The sequence below is a fragment of the Vanellus vanellus genome (genome assembly GCF_965231255.1).
Source record: "Vanellus vanellus genome assembly, chromosome: Z".
Classification (NCBI taxonomy): Eukaryota; Metazoa; Chordata; class Aves; order Charadriiformes; family Charadriidae; genus Vanellus; species Vanellus vanellus.
In genome coordinates this window covers 37,255,296-37,267,911 of record NC_138908.1, presented here as the reverse complement: position 1 = coordinate 37,267,911, position 12,616 = coordinate 37,255,296, and the positions used below count along the sequence as shown (strand labels likewise).

General features: G+C 37.7%; 1 protein-coding gene across 1 annotated transcript in view; it reads left to right on the top strand.

Moving 5' to 3' along the window:
• Positions 1-879: 879 nt before the first annotated feature.
• PCGF3 (polycomb group ring finger 3) overlaps positions 880-12,616 on the top strand; it is a gene marked incomplete at both ends in the record, with an annotated part of 49,790 nt that continues 38,053 nt past the window's right edge. Inside the window, 7 exons of the mRNA XM_082497974.1 lie at positions 880-1,012; positions 4,398-4,494; positions 7,597-7,652; positions 8,650-8,760; positions 9,221-9,309; positions 10,560-10,697; positions 12,337-12,417. Coding sequence (XP_082354100.1) covers positions 880-1,012; positions 4,398-4,494; positions 7,597-7,652; positions 8,650-8,760; positions 9,221-9,309; positions 10,560-10,697; positions 12,337-12,417 — 705 coding nt within the window. The remainder of the gene's footprint in view (positions 1,013-4,397; positions 4,495-7,596; positions 7,653-8,649; positions 8,761-9,220; positions 9,310-10,559; positions 10,698-12,336; positions 12,418-12,616) is intronic.

Here is a 12,616-nt window from a genome sequence, read left to right as displayed (position 1 = left end):
AACTCGAATGCTGTCAATTTATGGTAACAGTACAATTTTTTTTTTTCAATTTATTTTGAAAAATAACATATAGCTATATTTAAAAGGTAACAGTTTGTTAAAGCATGTGCTTTGTGTTGTGTTTTTTTCTAAAAGCAATTGGGATTGCTGCAAAAAAAAGTTAAATGAGCCGTTTCATTTTTAATTTCTGATTTTTATTCCCTGTAATGGTGGTTATGCCATCCCTTGCTCTGAAGAAAGAAAAACTTGCTAGTTCAAGATTCTTAGTACAGCAAACTGCAGCTCTGTGACTATTTTAGTTTGTAATTTATTCTTTAATTAACTAGAATTTAAATAAAATGGAGTCTCAAAAGGTTTACTTTTCAGCTCCATTATTGAGACACAGGTTCCAAATAATGATTTAACCATACTGGCACAAGACAAACACTTGAAAGTGTGGTTAAACCTACTATGCCAAATCAAACCTAGTTATTTTTACTTTTCATTATCAAAATGCTTTCAACTCTCAAATTGCTTTGAGGATTTTCTCTCTCCAAATTTTTGTGAATTTTTCCCTATTACTAGACTGAATGTGATGGCTTAGATCACTAGAATAGTAGAGTTTAACCTTAAATCCAAGTCTCTTGGTTGGTAAACGAATTTATTAATGTCATGCTAGAAATACTATTTTCTGTGCTATTTAAATTTTGACTTGCAAAATAATGTGGGTTTTGCATTGTTTCACTTCTGTGAAGTCCATTAAAATTTAGTGCTATCATTGTGCATGTGCAGTATATGAAAGCCTAAATCTGTATAAACATATCTTTAGGGTTAATTCTAGTTAATAATTTATTCCCAAATGACTTTTACCTGATCACTACAGCTGTGTTACTTTACAATATGTCTTTTCTGCAGACGCCAAAGATGCTAACAAGAAAGATTAAGCTTTGGGACATTAATGCCCATATAACCTGTCGTCTGTGCAATGGATACCTGATTGATGCTACTACTGTAACAGAATGCTTACATACTTGTAAGTAGAAGTATAATTAAGTTAAAGAAATTGTTGGGGGTTTTTTGGTTTTTGTTTGTTTGTTTGGTTGGTTTTTTTTACTTGATTTGCAACATGTTTTAATGGGTTTTAGCTGAAATTAAAAATCTATTGTACTTCAGCAAAAATAATGTGTGCTTTACTAGACACTGCTTTTTTTTTAAGAGATTATTTGCTTTTTTAACAAAGCAAATAAAGAGAACATTAAAGCTATACTGCACAAACTTGAAGCCACGTACAATTAGTGGTAATGTGTGCATTCAAGAATGCAGTCTGTCTTCCTGCTAAAGGAATGTGGAACACCTATTTCTCTCTTATGTGACAGTTGACATAGCATATGTTCTCTCTGGAGATCATCTAGTCCAACCCCCCTGCCAGAGCAGGGTCACCTACAGCAGATTGCACAGGATGGCATCCAGGAGGGTTTTGAATATCTCCAGTGTGGGAGACTCCACAGCCTCTCTGGGCAGCCTGTTCCAGTGCTCTGCTACCCTCAACGTAAAGAAGTTCCTCCTCATGTTTAGATGGAACTTCCTATGCTCAAGTTTATGTCTTTTACCTCTTGTTCTATCACAGGGCACCACTGAAAAAAGTCTCCCTTGACCTGCTGGCCACATTTTTTGTGATGCATGCCAGGATGCCATTGGCCGCCTTGGCCACCAGGGCACATTGCTGGCTCATGGTCATCCTGTCGTCCATGAGGACTCCCAGGTCTGTTTCCACAGAGCTGCTCTCCAGGAGGTCAGCCCCCAACCTGTACTGATGGCTGGGGTTATTCCTCCCCAGATGCAGTACCCTACACTTGCCCTTGTTGAATTTCATAAGGTTTCTCTCCGCCCAACTCTCTAGCCTGTCTGGGTCACGCTGTATGGTGGCACAGTCTTCCGGCATGTCAGCCACCCCTCCCAGTTTTGTGTCATCAGCAAACTTCCTGGTGGTACAACTCTATCCCTTCATCCAGGTCATTGATGAATGTACTGAATAGGACTGGACCCAGTACTGACCACTGAGGAACACCACTTGTTACTGACCTCCAACTAGACTCTGCACCACTAACCACAACTCTCTGAGCTCTATCTGTCAGCCATTGTTCAATCCACCCCACTGTCCATTCCTCTAACCCACAGTACCGGTGGTTGGCCCAACCCATGTGCAAGACTGTGCACTTGGCCTTGTTGAACCTCATGAGTCACACACAGGCCCACTTCTTGAGTTTGTCCAGGTCCCTCTGAGTGGCATCCCATCCCTCAGGTGTGTCAGCTGCACCACTCAGCTTGGTGTTGTCAGCAAATTTGCTGAGGGTACACCCAATCCCACTGTCTATGCTGTTAATGAAGATATTGAACAGTACTGGTCCCAATATGGATCCTTGAGGGACAGCACTTGTCACTGATCTCCATCCGGACATTGAGCTGTTGACTGTTACCCTCTGGGTGCCACCATCCAGCCAATTCCTTATCCATTGAATAGTCCGCCCATCAAATCCATATTTCGCTAATTTAGAGAGAAGATTTTTGTGGGGGACTGTGTCAAAGGCCTTACGGAAGTCCTGATGGAGGACATCTGTAGCTCTTCCCTTGTCTACTGATGTAGTCACTCCAGTAGAACACCACTAGGTTGGTCAGGCAAGGCTTGCCCTTGGTGAAATCACACTGGCTGTCTTAAATCACCTCCCTGTCCTCCATGTGCCTTAGCATAGCCTCAAGGAGGCTCTGTTCCATGATTTTCTCAGGCACAGAGGTGAGGCTGACAGGTTGGTAGTTGCCAGGGTTCTCCTTTTATACCCTTTTTAAGAATGGGTGCAATGTTTCCCTTTTTCCAGTCACCAGGGACTTCACATGACTGCCATGACTTTTCAAATATCATGGACTGTGGCTTGGCATCTACATCCGACAATTCCCTCAGGATTCTGGGGTGCATCTCATCAGGTCCCATAGAATTCTGTATGCTCAGGTTCCTCATGTGGTCACAGACCTGATCTTTTCTTACAGTGGGAGGGACTTTGCTCCACCAGTCGCTGTTTTGAGGTCCATCCACTCAATAGGTGTGGGAAGAAAGGTTGCCAGTGAAGACTGAGGCAAAAAAGTTGTTGAGTACCTCAGCCTTCTCCCCATGTGTTATCAGTTTGCCAGTTGTGTTCATCAAGGGGGGCACGCTATCTTTGACCTTCCTTTTTTGGCTGACATACCTGTAGAAGCTCTTCTTATTATTCTTTGCGTCCCTTGCCAAGTTCAGCTGTAGCTGCACCTTGGCCTTCCTCTGCAAACTTAAGTGTGCAAAGCTATGAGGCTTGGTCACCTCTACCAACAACAGTGCTGTCATCCTAAGTACGTAAATACAATGCAGAATGCAAACTTACTATGCTTCATTGACTGCTGCATATTTTTTTTGGTATTAACAGGTGTTTATTTAATTGTACTATTTTATTGTCTGAGAGGTAGATGGCACTATAGTTACAGAAATTGTTGCATTTTATGTGGTAAGAACAAGTGCATTAATACCAAGATTACATGAACTGATGCTCTTTGAGAAAAATCTATTCCCCCCCACCCCTTTTCCCCCACATTTTTGAGTTGTAACTTCAAGTGAGTCAGGATATCATGTAGTATTGTATATTATAAGTACTGTTTCTAGAGTGTGTGTGTGGGGGGGAAATGTAAATAGTTTACTTTGAATGAGATATGGATGTTGGTGTCTATGCATATGGAAACAGTTCCAAAAGCGTGCAGCTTTATAATGAACGACTACTTTAGCAATTTCTGTCAGGACATTTTTTAAATACTGGAGGTCTGTGCCCATGTAATTTTTTTTCTGGTGGACGTTTAACTGTAGTGTAGTCTATGAAGGTTAGAATTAAAATAGCACCTAGATATCCACTTTTTGAAAGTTTTCTGTTCTCTTAAAAAGTATCCAACTTTGGAATAATTTTTTTGTCTTAATTTCTTTGCCACTGTACACTTCACTTCTGTATGTGGCCATGGTTAAAGCAAGTAGGCTTAGTATCTTAATGGCATACAGTTCCTGTAATATCATTGGTGCAAGCTGAACGGTGCAAGCAATATGATGTTGACATGCTAGAAATTGCTGTTCCAATAGATTACAGAGTGGGATTATGTGTTGTATGCTTTACTAGGAAGACTCTGGCTAGGAACGGATACCTTAATTCTAGTGCATCAATTCCCTGTATCAAGAATGTTAATGAAAGATACTGGAAACTGTATTCTGCATGATTAGCCATCAAGCTTACATGACGTAAAAAATGAACTTTGTGTAAATTTTAATATGGTGCATTTCTGTGACTGTATAAAAACAAACTTTTTTTTCATTATGCTTATTTCTTTTTAATTATGAATGTCCTTGTTATTAGTCTGTAGAAGCTGCCTAGTGAAGTATTTGGAGGAAAACAACACCTGTCCAACCTGTAGAATTGTTATACATCAGAGCCACCCGTTACAGTATATTGGGTAAGTATGAAAGCAGAAGTGCAACAAACTTCACTCTAGACTGTCCCAGCCTCTTTAATATAGTACAGCATTCTCCTAAATTTTCTTACTTGCTTACCAACATGTTAAACATTTAAAAGGAAGGTTGGAGGTGATTGAGGAGATATGGGATCAAACTTTGCTATGAATTTGCAAGTCCTTGACATCTGTTAGCTTCTTCCAGACTGAAAATCAAACACAGTATGTACTTTACTGTTTAATTTCTGTGTGAGTTTTAATGAGGTTTAGTTGTTCCTCATTTTATATGCTTGGGTTGTAAAAGTTACATAAATGAAACATTTGTAGAAATGAGACTTTTACAAAATCCTCAAAATAATTAGTCTCAGTTGAACAGTGTTTTTCAGTGTCTGAAAGCATAATGAGAGAAATAATTGTCAGGTTTATTGTTCTGTTAATCTTTCAAAGGTCTTTAGTTCATAGGAACAGGTAATAAAATGGCACCAAAATATTAGACCAGTAGCTTTAATCTCTAGAATGGAACAATCTTGTACTTCGTTATATTTTGATCCCCACACAGACTGCTCTCATTTTCTGACCTAACGTGGATGTAGTGTTATTCATTGGTTTCCTTTTCTTTTTTTAAACTTAAGTATTTTTGGTTTGGTTTGGTTTTGTTTTGTTTTTCAAAAAGATATTCTCTTTCTTTCCCTTCAGTGCTTTCATTTCATTTTACTGAACTGTAATAACTTTTACTGATGAAAATCCAATGTGACAGTGTGTTTGCACTAGCTGTTGCATAATGTTTTGCCTACCTTTATAAAGAATGTGCTTTTGTTTGTGACAGTTTTCGATGTGCCTTTTTCAGCTTTATAACAACTTCTGGAGCACTGCTTGTAGAAAATGAGCGTTGATTTCTCTTCGCTTTTACAGAAAACTGTTGATGTTCTGTACACACTTGCATGGCTCAAGCTGATCCTGATTCAGGAGCCTGAAACTGGTTATGCCATCTCTGTATTTGAAGAATAATAGTGTACATTGATAATGCATTATATGATACGCTGATAATACCCTATACGAGCGTATGCTTTGAAGAGATAAGTATATGCCAATAGACAAGAATGAATAAAAGACACTTAGAATGATAGAATGGTTAGAGTTGGGACGGACCTTAAAGATCATATAGTTCCAACCCCCCTGCCATGGGCAGGGACACCTCCCACTAGACAAGGTTGTTCAAAGCCCCATCCAACCTGGCCTTGAACACTTCCAGGGATGGGGCATCCACAACTTCTCTGGGTAACCTATTCCAGTGTCTCACCACCCTCACAGTAAAGAATTTCTTCCTAATAGCTAATCTAGATCTACCCTCTTCCAGTTTAAATCCATTTGCCCTCGTCCTATCACTTGACTCCCTGATGAAGAGTCCCTCTCCACCTTTTCTGTAGGCCCCCTTTAGGTACTGGAAGGCTGCTATCAGGTGTCTCTGGAGCCTTCTCTTCTCCAGGATGAACAACTCCAACTCTCTCAGTGTGTCTTCATAGGAGAGGTGCTCCTCTAATCATCTCTGTGGCCCTTCTCTGGACTCGCTCCAACAGGTCCATGTCTTTTCGATGTTGGGGGCTACAGAGCTGGATGCGGTACTCGAGGTGGGGTCTCACCAGGGTGGAGTAGAGGGGCAGAATCACCTCCCTCAACTTGCTGGTCAAAAGGGGCCAGGAAATAGCATCGAGTTGAGAACAGCTAGAAAGGAGTTCGCTACTTCAAAGGAAGTATTTTGGCTGAACTAGTTATAAAATACTGTCTCTTCAAGACTGAAACAGCCTTTGCCCAGCCTATTTTTGGATATATATATATTTAAAGAATTGACACTCAGGAGTTTCACAATATGTCTTAGAATGTAGATTTGCACTCCTGTTCATCTCCCTCTGTCTGGAAAACAGGTAAATCAAATGTGTATCCTATTTCAGGTTCCTAAATGCTGTTAAGTTCTCGCCTCTGATCTGATACTGATGGCCGATCTACTTATTTATATTGAAATAGTTTTGGAGGTGTTCCCACAATACATATGTGAAATTTGAAAATCCCAGCCTGTGCAAATGGGATTACTACTGATTGAAATGACATGAATTTAGAATTAATGATACTTTGATTCTTCTTCTAGTGCAACTTAAAAGATTGTAATGGTTGATTGTAAATCTCTTGATTTGTCACCATTTCTGTACTTATTCACTGGTCTCCAATACTGTGAAGGGCTCACGTCAGATGATGAGAAGCTTGAGACTACTTGCGTAAGCCTCGTCTCCTATTTAAGTCAGATTCAGAGTTTGGAATTGCAAGCTGTATTGGGGTAATGGCCTTGCAGCAGCTGATACAGATGTTTGAAAATTTTCTAATTTTATTTATTAATTGGAATTTAGGGTAGTATTGTGTTTCTTTCAGACAGTGACTTATTTTAGACTAAAATGGAATTTTATCTAGGTGAGCTGGAATTAAAGTTTAGAGTTGGTCCTGCTGCTCCTGTTGCAGTGGGATTATTACCTTTCTTTTACTTGAGCCACACTACCTATACAGGCTTCTGAGCTACATAATGTTGCTCACAGTTAAAATGTTGGCTTTTAAGAGGAAAGTAAAATTTATTGTTGTGATCTTTTTCTGTGAACTGTTTTCTTGCATTTTTTGGAAAAGTGAAGTAAATTTAACTGAGTAGTCTAGAAATCTGAGAGAGGAGTCTGTAGGGGTAAAAAACAGAGTATCCTTGATTCTTATGTGAAAAAAATAAATTTCCCTCAAAGTTGTCAAAAAATTTTCATATTACAAGTGACATACTTGCTTTGATGCAGGAGGCCATGTTCCATGGAGCATCATCCTCCACACATCCAAGACAGTTCTTCCTCAAACTTCCATTGGGTTTCTGTGTTAGGCTATACTTTTTCATAATTTGTTTCATGTTATTGTCCTCTCTTGTTCAATATAAATACTGATAGGAGAATTTAAATTCTTCTTAAGTGAATTTAGAGATTTTACATCAATTTAGTGCTGGAACTTTTTTTAAGATAAATGTTTTGAATCAAGTTGATTGACTTAAACTTTTGATTTTGTTTTTTTTTTTTTTTTTGTTGCTAGTCATGACAGAACAATGCAAGATATTGTTTACAAACTTGTGCCAGGCCTGCAAGAAGGTAAGTGGTGGTATCACCTTTTTTAGAGGTTGTTTTGCACATACTTCTTGAACACTTTTAAAAAAAAAAAGTTTCAGGTAATGAAAATTGGGGGGTGGTGTGGGTGGGAACTGAGGAAAAATACAATGGAAAACCCTATTCCTTCAGTTGTGTCACTTCTAGTGATTAGTTTAATTTCATACCTGTGCTAGCAGCAATTGGAGGTGGGGGGAGGGAAGATGGGATATTTCTTGGAAAAGTAGTATTATGTGAAGCAGAATAGTAGTTCAGCTTTTGAATGTTGGCACGCTGTAACTCTCATTTGTTCTTGTTAAACTGTGTACTTAAACCTGTTGTGCCAGCTTTCTAGAATTCTCAGAGGTAGAATGTAATGCAGGACAGCTTTTAGTTTCAGTGAAGTTTATGCTACTGTGTGAGTCTTTTATTAGCAGGTAACTTTCAACTTCTGTTTCTGTAATCCTCTTTGAGACTGGATCTGTTCAACTAAAGAAGTACTTTATAATAACTGCTCAGTAATTTTTTGTCTTAATATATTTTACACCTTTCATTTAAATAAAGCATTTTAATCCATTTAAGCTGCAAAACCAGAACATTCTCAAAATCAATACAATTATATAGGTTATTTTAAAAATATTTCTAGCATGTTGAAAATCAGAACTATAAATAAAAATTCAAAAACAATGGTTTGACTGAAACCATTTGTGGGAGGGATTCAAAATAAGGTATAGTGTTTTAAATACTGTGTTATTCTAATAGGACTGCTATAATAGTAGCTATACAGAAGACTTTTTAGTATTCTAACTCTGAAAAATAAGATGAGGCATGACTTGATAGAAATGATAGAAGAAATAGACAGTGATAGAAGAGCAGTAAATAGTGACAATACCACTATTTGTTGGCAAGCCTTTTTCACTTAAGAGGGAAGGGATTTGGAATAACTTCGTAAATATTGCATTAGAACTTTATTACAGGGATTATTATTTACAATTTTAAACAGCGGAAATGAAAAAGCAGAGGGAGTTTTATCACAAACTGGGCATGGAAGTTCCAGGGGACATCAAAGGGGAGACTTGTTCTGCAAAACAGCACCTAGATTCCCATCGAAATGGTAAATGGTCCTTTATTTATTCTGTCTTGGGAGGGTGATGGCTAGTAAATTGATGAACAGACCAGTTGGAGGTATGTGGTTTATTACCATAACAATTGTTATATATGCACAATACAGTGAGTGTAGTATTGTTGCTTTGTCCCTTATTCATGCAGAGTCTTTTTAGTCAATCATAGCATATTACTCTTGGCAAAGGAGATCTCCATAATAGTGCCTACATGGGGACACTATAAAACTACTCAGGTTCTGGGCTGCTAGCAGTTGAATTGAAGGTTGTACTCTGTATGTATTCCTCTTTCATGTGCAGGGCTGTTGGCAGCTGGCGTTGCCTAAGCAGATAAGCACAATTTGGGAAAAGCAAAGTTTATTCTGTATTGCAGTCCTGAACTGTGCTGTTTAAATCACATTAGCATTACAAGGTATATGAGTGTTATCCCATGTATCTGGTTTCTTATCAAAGGTGAAACTAAACCAGATGAAAATTCAAACAAAGAAACTTCTGAGGAAAAACAGGAAGAAGATAATGACTACCACCGAAGTGATGAACAGGTGAGCCTATCAGGCATGTTTTAGTTTTATCTTGTATTTTAGCTATAGTGCTTTGGTAAGCTAACAGAAGAAAAATAAGTGCTTCAAGCTACTTTTTTCTGTCCTCTGATACAAACAAGATGCAATGTTGTCCAATGTTTTCGTGTAAGTATGAGTTTCATCTTTGGGTTTTTGCAGGAATGGAGAATACGTTAAAGACATTTGTCTTAAGGTTTGTTAGTTCTGACTGTTTATGAGTTTCCAAAGTATTTATTTACTTTCAAAACAAATTCAGGTTATTTGGTCCGCCTTCTGAAGGAGTGTATCCCAGTGTTATTGTGATACATTGAGCTGAATGTGTATCAATAATTATGAATTAAACCTGTTGCTCTTTTACTAACTTACTATTTATTTTGTTTTAAACTTCTAATACTAAGACAGTGTTAGCCCTCTACCATAATATTAGTATGAAAACCAGGAAGTTCACCATTAAGTTTTAAACACAAAACATGTTTGAAAGTGAAATCTCCATTTAGGATAAGACAAGCCATCCCTTTTATGTTTTCCTATTGTATGTATAATGAGTAAATTAAACTTGGATTAATTTTCTTTTCAATTATAATGTAAGGGAACTTTCAAAGGGATTGTACCCAGTACTAGATCCTCTTAGTGCATAAAGTAAATCGTCACAAAGAGCTTAGACTAAGTAATGAATAGCTGTATGAGGAAAAGAAGTGAGAATTGAACCATAGAAATTAGAGAGACCTTTTGGGGGGATAATTTTTAGAATTTTAAAAATTTATTATGTAATTTGTAACTATTCTTTTTAAATTCTCTTTTAAACATGTGTTAAAATTTTGTTTTAACCTGGATTTAGCAGTTGTATTAAAGGCAAGAAGTTAGTTAGAAGCAATCACTAAAAATTGTCAGTAGTATTCTTACTGTTTATCTTACTCTAGCTTTACACATAGCGTCCTCTTGAACTATTGGCAGCTTGTGAATTTGGACTGGAGCAGCCTTGTTCCAGCATCAAAAATTCTGTCGTGCACTTTTTTGTCTAGGTCTGTTTTGGTTGCAGCAGTGCTTGTCACTAAACTGACAAGGTGTTAGAATTTTTTTTTTTTTTAATGGGACTACAGGTATTTGAGTTTAAAGAATACTAGTACCGTACTTTTTCACTTTGTTGTATTAATAAAGACTGCATATGGAACACATAATAAGGACTGCAGAAAATTGTTCCAGCCAACCCTGACTGTTTGCTTTTTTTGAAGGTAAGCATCTGCTTGGAATGCAATAGCAGCAAATTACGTGGATTGAAACGGAAATGGATTCGCTGCTCAGCACAAGCAACAGTTTTGCATCTAAAGAAATTCATTGCCAAAAAACTTAACCTTTCTTCTTTTAATGAGGTAATATTTTAATTTTTTTTTAAATTATTTTGCAGATATAAAAACCTTATGAAAAGTGTGGGATTGTTCGTTTGCAAAGGAATGTCTTTTAGTCTAATTTTATTTTCAGAAAACAGAAGCATACACTGTTTCTTGATTATATGTTATGTAGCCATTTTCTTTTTCTTTCTTGTGTCTGTACAGGACTTGTCACTTAGTTTGCAGTGCATCTTTTCATGTCCATATATAAACAGCTGAGCTAAAAGCCTTAGTTATGTGCTTCCACATGTGTTGAAATGGACTCTGGCAAGGTGCTTGGTTTGACAGTTTGTAGTCAGATATACCCCATCCTTTCAGAAATTTCACACTCAGTGAAGGGAACAGGCAGTAACACGCACTTTAATGCTACTGAAGCCCAGCTTAATAGAAAGCATCAGAAATACTTTGTTCCTTTCTGTGCTCCCAGTAAAGTTCAACCTAGAGTTGCTGCCTACCACAAGGAGGGTGTTACCAGATACCTATTTTTCCCTTTGTTTGCGGGGAATACTTGGAATCATGGGAAGAATTTATGGTGAAAGGTACAAAAAGAAATGCAATTCTTTGCACTTCTCCTAGTTCAGATTCAAAGTTAACAGTGGTGAACATATGAATGCAACCTCTGTTTACTACTTTGCTGGGTCTTGGTCATAGTCCTAGACATCTCAATTGACTCTCAGCTTGACATCTCCCAACCTCACATTATGTCACCCCTTCACTGAATTTCATTAAGACTTTTCATTCAAATAATCTGCTTTCAAGTCCAATGTGTCAACATGTTTCTGCTCAAACTTTCAAACATCCAATTTGCATCTGTATCACTCTTCCTTCCAAGCTCCTGTACACTTCAAATCAACACTTTGTCTTATGGTTGGAGTACGTCCTCAAACTCTGCTAGTCTTCCCCAAACTCTGTATGTCCTGTCTTGTTCTTAGCTGGCTTGGAAGTGCTTGACTCCTGGCAGTAGCCCAGCAGCAATGTAGCATCACTGTTCAAAAGGGGATATTTTTTGTGTGTGTGTTTACTCCCTCCATTCAACTGTGCCAATCTGTGATTTAACAACCTGCTTGACTTTTACCAAAGGAACAAACTTTCAGGAGTACTGTTTGTTCCTCTGCTATCCCTCCCTAGCTTCTTAAAGAGTACATGAATTGTAGTGTAGTCAGTGTACCAGTACCAAGTAAAGGGTAAGTAGTAGAAGGATTTAAGCTTGTGGGCACTTACTTGATTGCTATAGACTATTGCAGGTTTGACTTATTGCCAATTAGATAAGCCATCTAAGTGGACATCATGCACATTCAGGCCTTTCTGGGTTGTGTGGTAAAGCATTGGTAATATAAGCTACCTTGGTGGAACTTACTATTTTTGTGCATGTTCCATATTTTAATTCCCATTCAGTCCTCTTCACACAATGTTCCACACATGGCCTTTCAGCACTTTATGTTGAGAAAAGATATTCTGTTTTCTTTCTTGGTGCTATTTTTGTCTGCAGAGCAACGGCAAGATGAACTGTTACAGCATCTTCAGAGAAAAAAAATCTTGCCAGACATTTGTAGTATGATCTGAAATATGTTGTATCATGTACTGTGTCCCCATGAATTAACTGTCATCTTTGTTTTGTCAGCTGGACATATTATGCAATGAAGAGATCCTTGGCAAGGACCACACCCTCAAGTTTGTAGTTGTTACTAGATGGAGATTTAAGGTATGACACAGTGGTTCCAAGTAAATCATGAAGTGGCCAAATAAAATTTTTATAAAATAGGCATCATTTGGAACTATACTGCAGTAACTGCAAACTCGATAAATAGATACTTTAATAAATACCTAATACAGCATCTTTAAACACCAAGTATTAATTTTGTTTCCAAGAAAATGAAGGAAAGAGGAATTAAGTATTAATT